Source organism: Geotrypetes seraphini, chromosome 8 (genome assembly GCF_902459505.1).
Source record: "Geotrypetes seraphini chromosome 8, aGeoSer1.1, whole genome shotgun sequence".
In the NCBI taxonomy this organism is placed as follows: domain Eukaryota; kingdom Metazoa; phylum Chordata; class Amphibia; order Gymnophiona; family Dermophiidae; genus Geotrypetes; species Geotrypetes seraphini.
Window position 1 is genome coordinate 170,632,342 of NC_047091.1, and position 14,022 is coordinate 170,646,363.

The 14,022-nt window shown below is 46.4% G+C and overlaps 1 protein-coding gene across 1 annotated transcript in view; it reads left to right on the forward strand.

Moving 5' to 3' along the window:
* Window positions 1-7,473: 7,473 nt before the first annotated feature.
* SEZ6L (seizure related 6 homolog like) overlaps window positions 7,474-14,022 on the forward strand; it is a 143,366-nt gene continuing 136,817 nt past the window's right edge. Inside the window, exons 1-2 of the mRNA XM_033956207.1 lie at window positions 7,474-7,730; window positions 12,348-12,481. Coding sequence (XP_033812098.1) covers window positions 7,511-7,730; window positions 12,348-12,481 — 354 coding nt within the window. The 5' untranslated portion in view covers window positions 7,474-7,510. The remainder of the gene's footprint in view (window positions 7,731-12,347; window positions 12,482-14,022) is intronic.

Here is a 14,022-nt window from a genome sequence, read left to right on the forward strand (position 1 = left end):
GAAGCACACCAGTGGCCTCGGGGGGGAGGTCTTTTGGGATGTGGTGGGGTGGGGTAGAAGTGGGGCCAGTGGCCTCGGGGGGGGGTCTTTTGGGGATGTGGAATGAATTATCCGAGTTTCCCTTTCTTTCTATGGGGAAACTCGCTTTGATATACGAGCACTGCGGTTTACGAGCATGCTTCTGGAACGAATTATGCTCACAAACCAAGATTCCATTGTATTTATTTTGAATTTATAAGAAATAAAAGATTGTTTGTCCCAAGGCTGGCGTGTTCTATCCCACTCCCCACATGCTCTTTCGTTGTTGGATTTTACGTGGGGTTTCTGTTCCCTTTGCTTTGCTCTACATTTGAAACAGTTAAAAACATTGTTTTAAATGACATTTTCCACTGAGCTTGGGCACCTATCAGCGCCAGTTAGAGAATCCGGCCCTGAATGTCCAAGAATAAAGCCAGCAGCGGTCAGCAAAACACTGGCCGCTGACAGCCGAATGCCTACCCCCTTACGTGATAGGATGCAGATTCGAATCTGAACACAGATTGTAGCAGAAATGTAATTGGTAATCCAAGTTAATTATTTAAAAACTAAATGTATCCCCTCCCACAAGACCACAGGTCTATTTACTTAGAGCCGAAAGTAAATAAGTTTTCAAATTGAGCAATGCTCCGTGTAGCAGTTTTGCACATTTAACCAGTTTCCACTGAGATCAGCACAAATGGCAAACATTTAATAAGGAGAAACCCACTGTGAACTGGAATGAATGATTGAAGTACCTTCCTGCTCCAACAGGGGATCCGCTGCTATTTGAAGGCTGATATATCGTAAATTGCTAAGACGCTATAGGGAATCTGGCATAGTCTTTGTAAGTGTCTTACTTAGAAAACATCGTCAGTAATGTGCATTTAAAAAAAAAAAAAATCATATAGTTATTTTGTTGGTTTTGTTTTCATTATTACTGAGCACTCACTTCTCGCCATCCATGTGCTACCATCTCCTTCCTCTTGCTGCCTGTGACCTCCCCTGCACCATTCCTTTGCCGCGGTCCACCCAAGCGGAAACAGGAAGTTGCTTCAGAGGGGGGTGGACCATGGCAAAAGGAAAGTACATCGCACTTACAGTCCCGATGCTCCGGAAGCCGACTCCGACGCTCTGTGCCGGGCTGAAGGGCCTTCAGCTTCTGCGCATCCTCAAGGCTTGCTGGACTCCCTTCGAGAATCCCAGAGAAACTTGATTGTTGGTCATCGGGTGGGGAAGGGAAGTAAAAAAGCACCATCATCCATAGGAGGCTCGAATATAAACCGAGAACCCCATTTCTGGGCCATTTTTTTGGCCCCAAAATCTCGGTTTATATTCGAGTATATACGTTATTCAAATCCAGAGCAAAAGTCCACCTCTTCGAGAATGTGTTGATACTATGTGGCTGCACCATACCACGATGCCTAAAAGTGAGTGCTATACTGAACAGTCATATAGTAAGGGGGGCAGACCGCCCCAGTCGCTGTGTCAGTGGGGGTGCTGACATCTCTCTGCCCCGCCCTACCATGCCACGCTCGTGACATTCCTCCCCCCCACCCCATACCTTCTGCCTCTTGCTCATGTCAGCTTGGTTCCTCTCTGAATCACTTCCGGGTCATGGGGCCAGGAAGTGACATCATAGGGAAATCCAGCAGTGGCGCAAGGAGCATGCTGGAGAAGCCACTCACACTGGTGAAGATTTAGAGGGAAAGGGGGGAAAGGGAGAGCGCCAATGTGGAATGGGGCAGGAAGGGGTGGGGGCGCAGAGAGGAGGGCATAGGAGGGGGGGAGGTGCCACTGCCTCAGGCATTTCCTACCTTTACTAAACCACTGATACCGAAAACCATCACAGAAACACTCTAACTGCATTGTACCATCTCTGCAGAAGCTCACGTACTGTAACCCCTTTGCAAAAGCTGTAACACCTTTGCTGAAGCTCATGTAGGCTTATGTTCTTATGTCCGCTCTGAATTGACCCACCCAGTCATTAGTTGAAGTATATAAGCTTTCAATAAAAAATAAACAATTATGCAGTCAATGTTTAATACTAATTGTTTTTCTGATTAGCAAATGACGGGTATATCGCAGCGGTAGGCAATGTCGGTCCTCGAGAGCCGGAGCCAGGTCAAGTTTTCAGGATATTCACAATAAATATGCATGAGATAGATTTGCATCTCAAGGAGGCAGTGCATGCAAATCAATCTCATACATATTCATTGTGGATATCCTGAAAACCTGACCCGGCTCTCGAGGACCGGAATTGCCTACCCCTGGTATATAGGAACTCCTCTCCGCTATGGCCGCCGCGTGCATTTGACTCTCCATTGCTGTTTAGCCATGCGCTGTCAGGTTTATTGCCTCCTCTAATTGTACTCTGGATGAAGTCTGACCCAATCAATTGCTGTAAACAGGAAACGGTGATGTATGGAATGTGAGCGGGTGTAATTAAAATACAGTTGCTACTTTTTACTTCCTGGATGATAAAGAGGGCTGGGTGACATTTCTTCTGCACCCATTATCACCATGGAAATGCGTTCTGGTGAGAGGCCACTGTGAATTTATTTCCGGTAGCAACTGGTGCCTTTTGCCAGAGAGCTGAAGTAATATCAGCTGCTTTTCAGATTTTCAACGGTTAAATCCATGGATCTGATTCCGTTCATTTGTATACCAGACTTTTATAATTTCTTATGTCTTGTGCTTTTCTTGCTGCTCTAGAAATTAAGTCAATGCATAAGCCCTCATTTGTAGCTAATTACTGTGGTACCACCTTCACTTCGTCTAGGGCAGAGGTTCCCAAAATATTAGGACTGAGGGTCACACTGGACCGTTCAGATTGCTGAAAGAGCTTGGGAGTTTGGGGAGGGGGGGAAGTGGGGAGGGGTGTTGTTGTTCCCTACAACCCATCTCCGCCCCCCACCCCACTTCTTCCTTCCTCTTGTCCTCTGGACTGATGAAGTAGATATGGCTGAGGCTGGGGAGTCCTGATCTGGGGTTCCCTCCCACCCACATTTCTATATATAATCTGTCCCTTCTGTCCAGGCTATAATGCTTGCATCGTCCTCCTACCACACCCACATGGATATGGTACACCGTTAGCTCATTTTCTCTCACATTTTGGTGTTCCAACACTGTGCCTCCCGGTGCTCTCGTCGATCAGGGAAATCAACCTCATGAGAAAACCCTGTCAGCATGAAAAGTAGGCACAGTTGCTCCCATTGAAGATGTTGGGGCAAAGAGTTCCAAGAGGGTGATGCGATAACATAGAAAGCTGAGTTTTTGGTCAACTCCCATTTGGCCTTAGAGCAGTGGTCGCAAACTCACGGCCTGGGGGCCACTATGCGGCCCTCGGTATGTTTATCATAATCACAAAAGTGAAATAAAACCGTTTCTCGATCATATGTCTCTCTAGCTATAAATTGCAATATTATTAAGACTTAGCCAAAAGGAAAGATTTATAAACTATAAAGAATTTTACCTCATGAAAAATTGTCATTTCTTTAATAAGACATGAACTATGTTTTCTGAGGACCTCTAAGTACCTACAAATCCAAAATGTGGCCCTGCAAAGGGTTTGAGTTGGAGACCGCTGCCTTAGAGGGATGAGGAATAAAGAGTTTGTTGTCCATCAGAGGCCATAAGGTACGAGCGGGTGTATATGATACATATTGATAAATATGTAGAAATTTATGGACTAATGATAGTATTTTATCTAATCTAGTCTACAATTTGTGAGTCACCCTTATGGGACAGGATCTTGGCTAGGCCTAGTTGCCCCTCTGAATCCCAGTCTCTGAATTCAGTGCCTCCCATGAATTGCACACTGAGATTTCCCTGGTTGAATAAGGCAAAACACTTCAATGGTAAACAAACTTCAAACACAATGGCACGAGCAAAAAAAAAAGGCTTCTATGAATTCAGTTCATTCTTATCAGGAAACAAACCAGTTCCACCTTAGCACAAGCCGTGCTTTAGACTCAGTCCAGTCCACAAACAAAAGTCCAAAACTTTTCCTTCTGGCCTCGCTCTAGGGCCTAACAAAACAGTGCAACAGTCAAACACTTCTCCTTTGGAAAACACTCTCCCTGGCCCTGTTGGGTAGAGCCGAATCCACAACAGGCTGGGAGGAGATAGGCCTGTACACCACAGGTGTTGCCGCCCTCCCAGAAGACAGACTCAGGTTTTCCTTCTTCACCCCCAAGCACAACTCAGAGCAGTGCACCAGCTGCTCCAAAAATAAAACACAAAAACTCAAAACGTTCAGCTTCTGGTTTCTACAGTTCCTGGGGTAGCTAGAACCCCACAATGCCCCAGCATAATACACTGGCAGGCTTTAAAGCAAAAGGCCAAAATGCAAAACTCCAGTGAGGAAAAACTGCTTGGCTTAACAGCCTACTCACAGTCCATCAGCTGTTCTTCTCAGTCAGGCAAAACATAGTCTTCTTGGCACTCCATATCATAGTCCTCAGGCTGGTCTTCTGAGACTGATTTGGTATGGCTGGCTTCCAGTTCCTCCATCTCCCAGTTCTCAGAGAAACTACCTTGAGCTGGCCCTGGGTCAGCTGGATGGACTGGCTTCCTTCCCCGCTTACGTTCAGCTGCTTGTTCCAGCTTTTTTTCTCCTTTCTTTGAGGAGGAAAGCTCAGTAAATGGGAGCCTAGGCAACTAGCCATGCCCCCCTCCTAGCAGGGATAGACAAACTCTTAAAGGGCCCTGCATTCTCACTGTCAGCCTGAGCTCTGGACACTCTTAAAGGGACGGGCTCCTTTCTAAAGTTGTGCACAGGATTTCTATACCTGGTAACAGGGTTTTTAATGGGGCTTACAGGGACTGTCTCCCTGTTTCTAGTAGGGCTAGCCAGATTCCAGTCACACCCTATGTCTAATTAGGTTCAAGGCGACAGCAAATTTGATCATGTTTCCCCACTTCTGTCCAAACTTCACTGGCTTCCAGTAATTTCCAGGGTCCATTTTAAATGCGCCTGCCTAGCTTTTAAGATCCTACACGGCATCCTCCCTCCCCTAATTCCACTATCTTGGAACTCCTCGAGTCCTGATACCACCCATAAACTTAAACTATCCTTCCCCTCGCTAAAAGGTATCCTCTATGTGGGAAAATTAGGGAAATCTCTCTTCTTCAGAATCACTGAGCTTTGGAATAGCCTTACTGCCCCACTAAGGAATCTGGGCTCCTTCCAACTATTCCGAAAGCATCTGAAAACTTGGCTATTCATAAAAATGTAATGCTCTCTTCACCCCCTATACTCAACCTCCAACCCCATTATGCTGTTCCTTCCTTACATTAAGCTCTTGTAAACCACGCCGAGCTCCATAATTATGGAGAGGATGTGGTATATAAACTTAAGATTTAGTTTAGTTTAGATAAAGGAGAAAGGGGACATTCAGCAGGAGGTGGAGAGGGAGGGGTGAAAAGACCTCTACAGGGAAGCAAAGAGGAGATATTTGAAGTACGGCTTACATTGGATAAGCATTGAGGAGATATTAGAAATACAGTTTTACATTGGAGCGAGGATGAGATCTTTAAGTTCGAACAAGCTATTGATTGACAATGGAGTCAGATCCATTACGTCAATGGATTGTCACTGGAGTCAGATCTGTTATGTCAGATCCTATAACTACAGGTAGCCAACGAAGTTGTTTTAGAAGAGAAGTAGCATAATCTTCATGTTTCACGTGACAGTATTCATGCAGCTGTGTTTTGGAGAGTTTGTAAGCATCTAAGGTTAGTTTTTGTTATGCAATAATCATATCTCAAGTTTATAAAGGCATAGAATAATATGCAAAGCGATTCTGCATTTAACAAATTCGAAATAGGCCAGAACTTACAAAGAAAACAAGAAACCTGTTTTGATGACATTAGAGACTTGAGAAAAAAAAGAGTGCTAAGTCTATAATGATTCCTAAATAGCGAAAAAAATCCAACCAGCACTACGGGTCTATCAAAAACTATCAGCGTAATGTCTCAAATGCGAATCGTGTTTGTAAAATGAGGACCATCAAGTGTCTTTACTCACTGATAACAATGCATACCTTTTGCAAAGAGTACACATAAGAACATAAGAATTGCCGCTGTTGGGTCAGACCAGTAGTCCATCGGTACTACTCAAAAGGGTCCAGAGAAGAGCGACTAAGATGGTTAAGGGGCTGGAGGAGTTGCCGCACAGTGAAAGATTAGAGAAACTTGGCCTCTTCACCCTTGAAAAGAGGAGACTGAGAGGGAACATGATCGAAACATTCAAGGTACTGAAGGGAATAGACTTAGTAGATAAGGACAGGTTGTTCACCCTCTCCAAGGTGGGGAGAACGAGAGGACATTCTCTAAAATTGAAAGGGGATAGATTCCGTACAAACGTAAGGAAGTTCTTCTTCACTCAGAGAGCAGTAGAAAACTGGAACGCTCTTCTGGAGTCTGTCGTAGGGGAAAACACCCTCCAGAGATTCAAGACAAAGTTAGACAAGTTCCTGCTGAACCAGGACGTACGCAGGTAGGGCTAGTCTCAGTTAGGGCGCTGGTCTTTGACCAGAGGGCCGCCGCGTGAGCGGACTGCTGGGCACGATGGACCACCGGTCTGACCCAGCAGCGGCAATTCTTATGTTCTTGCATGCTTTTAATGTCATTGTTCTCAAAATGAAAATAAAGTCTAGCCATAACAAAATGAAAATGCTGCATACAACATGGGAAAGAAGGCGATAGTGAATAGTGCGTGGCGCAGTGGTTGGATCTACAGCCTCAGCACCCTGGGGTCGTGGGTTCAAACCCTGCTCTGCTCCTTGTGACCCTGGGCAAGTCACTCAGTCCTCCATAGCCTCAGGTACATTAGATAGATTGTAAGCCCACCAGGACAGATAGGGAATATACTTTAGTACCTGATTATAAAAAAACGCTTAGATAAACCTTGATAGGTATATAAGACTTGAAATAAAGCATTTGATCTGCCCAAGCTTACTGATTCAATGAATTCCTGCTTTGATTTTAAAAAAATACATCTCTTTCTGTCTTTTTTTGTCATCTTCCAGATGTTAACTCGCATGAACCGTCTTCTTCTGAACTGGCCAGCAAAAGTGGCAAGGACAGCCCAGCCAGCAGCACCACCACAGTTCAGAGTGTTGATACCGGAACAGGAAGGATCATGTCCACAGCCGAACGAGAAATTCCACAAATGACGACGTCTACTCCTGACATCATGAATAAGGCAGAATTGGCAATGAAGAAGGAGCCTCCTTCGTTAAAGCAAGTAAATACAGCAAGAAAGCATTTGAGATCCAGAATGACGCCATCCATCCTCCAAAAGCCGTCCCTTCTGCCAACGTTAGCCAGCTTCCCTTATCCATCCGATGGTGAAAAGCCACAAGCTCTGCGAGACGTGCTTACCCTATCCGCTGAAGGAAAACAAATGCAATCTGAGTTGCCATTGGCTGTGGTCGAGAAAGGACAGGGTTCTACAATAACGCAGGCACCTTTTCAGATTCCTCCTTATATGGATCCTCCCCTTGTCCCACATGACATCCAGGACAATCCAAGTACGATGGCGTCGCAGTCCAAGCCTGTCGTCACTGGAGCTGAAACGAGTCACGTGCTCGACCCTATGGTTAAACCTACAAATCTGAAGAACGAGTTGAATGCATCTGAAGGAAACCAAGAAATGACCACCTCTGCCATAACAACAACAACAGTGATCACCATGGAGCCAACGCCAGGTAAAGGCACTTCATCTTTGTTAACACAGCAAAGAAACTGCTTGATAAGCTCCAGAAATTGGAAAGCCTAGTCCTATGCATCTCAGGATAGTAGGCCATTTATAGAATTTGGGGTAATATAACTAAGAATTCACCCCAAATCTTCCTCTTTCCTTTCTCTCCCCCGCATGTGCAGCATCTTTCCTCCCCTCTCACCCATCCCCTTGTGCAGTATCTTTCTATCCCTCCCTCCCTCCCATCCCCCCTGTGCAGCAGAACCATTGCAGCTTCTATCCCTCCCTTCCTCCCATCCCCCGTGCAGCATCTTTCTATCCCTCCCATCCCCCTGCTGCCACAGCCGCACCCCCCTGACCCTTCCATCTCTCCCTCCCATCCCTTATGCAGTAGAATCCTTGCAGCTTTTATCCCTCCCTTCTTCCCATCCTCCTGTGCAGCATCTTTCTATCCCTCCCATCCCCATGCCGCCGCAGCTGCGCACCTGCACCCCCCCCCTGCTGACCCTTTCCTCCCTCCTTCCCATCCGAACCCCAACCGTGAGACTGAAATACCTGGTAACAAACAGCAACATTGGCAGCGTCGGCAGCACAGGCTGCATCGTGGCCTTCTCACGCCTGGGCGTTCCTCTACCGCATCACTGATGATGTCATTAGCAACGCGGCACATGGAACGTCCAGGCATGAGAAGGCCATGATACAGCCTGTGCTGCCAATGCTGCCATTTGTTACCAGGTATTTCGGTCTCGCGGTCAGGGTTGGAAGGGTCAGCAGGGGACAGGAGGGCAGGGAGGGGTGGGGGAAGTGCTGCTGCCGACGACTAGAGCTTATTTTCAGGGGTTGGGCTTATATTAAGACCTACCTCGAAAATCATGCTAGGGCTTATTTTCAGTGTAGTTATTATTTTTGGGGAAACACGGTAGGAGGATTCATTCCAATGCGGGTTCTCTGTGTGCCTTCCAATTTTGTTTTCACTGCAGAGGAGGTAACCTCAGATAATGTGCCCGAGAGGAACACAACAAGCATTTTTCCAGTAACTTCTGCTGTTGTAGCAAAGGTCCCATTTTATGCAATAATACCAAGGGCTCCTTTTACGAAGGTGCACTAGCATTTTTTAGAGCGCACTAGCTGAAAAACTACCGCCTGCTTAAAAGGAGGCAGTAGCGGCTAGCGCACCTTTGTAAAGGTGACGGGATAATCGCGTGCCAGACGCCAACGTGCCGACAATCCAGCGCCGACAATTCGGCGCAAGACAGAAGCGTGCGGGGGAAAAAATAATTTTTAAAGAGCTCCGACGGGGGGTTTGGGGGTGGCAACCCCCCCCACTTTATTGGTTAGTGTTCGCGCTGCCGTTGTGGGGGGTGTGGGAGGTGAAACCCCCCACATTATAGAGAAAATGGAACTTTTCCCGAAAAAAATCAGAAAAAGTTCCATTTTCGCTATAATGGAGGTTTCGAACCCCCCAAACCCCTCTCCAACAGCAGTGCGAATACTAACCAATAAAGTGGGAGGGTTGTCACCCCAAACCCCACGTTAGACCTCTTTAAAAATGACTATTTCCCCCGTGCGCTTCTAAATTGCGCCGAATTGTCGGCGCTGGATTGTCAGCGCACTGGCATCTTGTGCGCCACTGACTATGAACCTTTGTAAAAGGAGCCCCTAGTTACTAATAACTAGGGTTAACAACAAAAAAAAACCCACATCTTAACAGTAGCTTATGTTGATAACTTTCCCCCTTAAGTAAAGAAAAATAAAATGTTTCTAGAAATAAAAATCACTGCTACATGTAATAAAAGTGAACCAAGTATAGAACAGTCAGGCCATTGTGACATCACTGATGAGTTTGGCTCTTAGGCATTGGTGGAATGAGGCATTGTGACATCACAATCTCAGCTCTGGAATGTTGCTACTCTTTGGGTTTCTGCCAGGTTCTTGGGACCTGAGTTGTCCACTGTTGGAAACAGGATACTGGGCTTGATGGACCTTCGGTTTGTCCCAGTACAGCAATTCTTATGCTCTTATGTGAGCCAAGTATAGGACAATGAAGCCATTGTGACATCACCGATGAGGCTGGCTCTTAGGCATTGGTGGAATGAGGCATTATGACATCACAATCTCAGCTCTAGCTACCAGAGATTGAAACTCCTCACACTAAGGGCGAAAGTTATCAACTATTAAGATGGGTTATTGTACTATATGCTCCAATGACACCTAGTTACTAACAACCGCGGTTAAGATTAAAATAACCTGTTTTAATGGTAGCCTATATTGATAACTTCCTCCCCCCTTATTGTCTTGATCCAGTCAAAGCCAAGGGAGAATAAATTTGTGTTTAACAACAAATTTTGAAAACAAACAAAAAAAAAGAATCAAAAATATGCTTTTAAAGAGGGAAGAAAGAGAATGTATGATTTCAAGAACCCTGCTGCGGGCAGTGCTGTGCCATCCGAGCCCCTCTTTTTCACACTGTGACCTTAGTTGTGTAGAACATATTTCACGACAAAAGTTAACCCCCTCTTTTACTAAGGTGCACTATGCTTTTTAGCATGCGATAAATATTAGCGCGTGCTAATCACACGCTAAATGCTTATGCGTGCATGTTATCCTGTGGACGCATTAGCGGTTTGCACGTTGATTTAGCCCACGCTAAACATGCGCTAAAACACTTAGCACGCCTTAGTAAAAGAGGGCCTAAGTCTCCATCCTATATAATAAAACCTTATCCGCGCATGCGCTTTTAAAACTGCGTGATTCCTGTCGCTGTGATTTCTGATCCATGGCCGTGTTCCATTTTAGAATGCGGCGGCAGGGATCACTCTAGCCACTCCCCTCCTTCCGCCCTCACCAACCGCTGGAGGAAGCGCAGGCAAGCTCTCTCCCTGCCCGCGTCCTCGCCGCCCCGATTGGAGCTGGCGACGGCTGGTGGGAGAAGGGCTTCGTGGAGCGCTACCGCCCGCCAACACCTTCACAGTCTCCTGAGCTGTGTCCTCACCACCCCGCTTGCAGGCCGCGGTGGCCACCACTGCGCTCAGGGTGAAACTGCTTCCAACATCTTCAGGCTTCCGGCATATGCAGGCATGTCGGTGGTGGCGAAGGAGGGTGTCGTGCAATGCAGGTGGGGATCGGAAAGGGTAAGGGAGCCGGCCAGAAATGAGTCAGCGGGGGTTGGGCTGGGAGGGGAGAGAAGCGGTCTGCCTCGGATGCTTCAAGGCCTGGCTTCTTCGGGCAGCAGCAGCATTTACAATTCGCTGCTGTTGCCGGCATCAGGCCTTCCTCTCTGGTGGGTCCTGCCTACTTTTGGTTTTCATGAAGACCTGACCCGACAGAGAGGAAGACCTGAAGCCGGCAACAGCAATGAATTGTGAATGCTGCTGCTGCCCGATGAAGTTCAAGGAGGAAAGGGAGCAGAAGGGGATAGAATGGCTTGGAGGGAAGAAGAGATGGCAGGGCATGGAGGGAAGGAGAAATGTATGCCAGACCAAGGGAAAAGGAAGGGGGAAAGGAAGGAGAAGATGCCATATGGAACAGAGAGAGAGAGAGGGCGGACACTGGATGGAAAGAGAAGAGAGGGCGACAGACACTGAATGGAAGTGTGGGGGAGAGGAGGGACAGCCGCTGAATGGAAGTCTGAGGGACAGGGGGAGCAGACGTTGGAAGGAAGTGGGGAGGAGAAAGAAAAAAGGGCACATGCAGGATTGAGGGAAGAGGATTGAGTTAGAAATAAAGATAGAAAGACAGGGGGCCAGGGAGAGACAGACAGAAAGAATGACAGACAGACAGACAGCATCCAAGGAGAGAGAGACAAATTTAAAAAAACCAGACAGACAGACATGTACTCTAGCACCCGTTAATGTAACGGGCTTAAACACTAGTACAGAATAATGGGCCTGACATTCAAAGCTACTTTTCTAGATTGAAACTCTGTTACCCAGATGCATCCATGGAATTTCAACAGCATTATCCAGATCATACCACTGAAAATCACTATAGACTGCCCCAAAACTATCCAGATAAAGTAGACGCCATCTGGAGCAGAATTGGGATTGATCCAGGGAATGGCAATATTCAGCACCAGTATCCTGATCAGGGGTCCCCAAAGTCCCTCCTTGAGGGCCGAATCCAGTCGGGTTTTCAGGATTTCCCCAATGAATATGCATTGAAAGCAGTGCATGCACACAGATCTCATGCATATTCATTGGGGAAATCCTGAAAACCCGACTGGATTGCGGCCCTCAAGGAGGAACTTTGGGGACCCCTGATCCAGATCATTTAGATCAGGAAAGAAAAAGCTCTGCAAAATTATCCAGATTTGTGTTTGGATAGTGGCACTGAATATCTCCCTTCTCCGGGGATTTGCGGTGGTCAGCACCTTGCACGGATCTTCAGGGCTGATATCTGGATATCAGCTGACTTTGAATACCTGGGTATAAATTGAAATGCTGCAGCCAGCGTAGACCACAAGTTTGAACATTTCCTCAAATGCATTTTATATTAAAGCTAACTTGACATTCGCCAGCACAGCATCCAACATCATAGGCTTTGATCTGTATAAACCTATTCTGTTGGGTCTCGTTGTAATAATTGCCCTGGTTCAGGCAGATTAATAATGAACACTTCCTTTCAGTTCTGTGCAGTGTGAATCTCTTCGATTCCGAGGGTTATATTGATCCAGCAGAGTTCCCTCCTCTACCTCTGCACAACTTTCTGGAATGCACTTACAATGTGACCATCTACACCGGATTCGGAGTGGAGCTTCAGGTAGGAATCTGACATGCATGCTTCAGTTCTGGAAATGCCTTAATATGCAAAAAATTTTGGCCATGTTATATCTTTAGGGATAAACACAAAGGGTCTAGAATCAGAAAATAAGATTAAATATTGAACTAAGGCCAGTACTGGGCAGACTTGCACGGTCTGTGTCTGTGTATGGCTGTTTGGTGGGGGATGGGCTGGAGAGGGCTTCAATGGCTGGGAGGGTGTAGATGGGCTAGAGTAAGTCTTAATAGAGATTTTGGCAGTTGGAACCCAAGAAATAGCTAAGAAGAAAAAATTAAAAAATTTAAATTGAATCAGGTTGGGCAGACTGGATGGACCATTCGGGTCTTTATCTGCCGTCATCTACTATGTTACTATGTTTAGTTTTTAGTCTAATCTAATCAGGATTTCTTGATCACACTTCTCCAGAATAGGTTCAAGGCGCTTTACAAGATCCATGAAGACCCATGAAACTTCATGGCGAAAAGTTATATCACATAGAAGGAGGAGGCTGTTGTTAGGTTCCATCGACTTGCGCTTGAGTCCTAGTGACTTGATGAATTGCAGATCGAAAGAGAAATTGGTTTTGTGCTAGTCCGGAAAGGTCCTCCAGCGGCCATCCCCACGGTTGTTTTCAACGTGTCCAGCCATCTGATTGCTGGTCAACCTCTTTGCTTGGTTCCTTCGATCTTCCCAAACATGATGTCCTTCTCCAGTGATCTCTCTCTTCTGATGGGGTGATCAAAATAAGATGTAGAAGGAGAAGGTGGAACTGTCAAAAAAGGGAGAGAGTTACAAAGAAAACATTGTGGATGAGGGTTACATTGTTGCGAGAAGGAGGCCTAAGTAACAACATAGGGAAAAGTTACATCAAATGGAAGTAGGGGAAGAAGAGCTCCTTCAATAGGGAGACGTCTCCGAGTACAGTCGAGGGAGGATACATTGTTGCAAGAACTCCTGTAATAGGGAGAAGTCTCTGAGTTTGGGCGAGGGAGGCTACTTTGTTGCAAGAACTCCTGTAATAGGGAGAAGTCTCAGAGTACGGTCGAGGGAGGCTACATTGTTGCAAGAACTCCTGTAATAGGGAGAAGTCTCAGAGTACGGTCGAGGGAGGCTACATTGTTGCAAGAACTCCTGTAATAGGGAGAAGTCTCAGAGTACGGTCGAGGGAGGCTACATTGTTGCAAGAACTCCTGTAATAGGGAGAAGTCTCAGAGTACGGTTGAGGGAGGCTACATTGTTGCAAGAACTCCTGTAATAGGGAGAAGTCTCAGAGTATGGTCGAGGGAGGCTACATTTTTTCAAGAACTCCTGTAATAGGGAGAAGTCTCTGAGTTTGGGCGAGGGAGGCTACATTGTTGCAAGAACTCCTGTAATAGGGAGAAGTCTCAGAGTATGGTCGAGGGAGGCTACATTTTTTCAAGAACTCCTGTAATAGGGAGAAGTCTCTGAGTTTGGGCAGGGAGGCTACATTGTTGCAAGAACTCCTGTAATAGGGAGAAGTCTCAGAGTACGGTCGAGGGAGGCTACATTGTTGCAAGAAC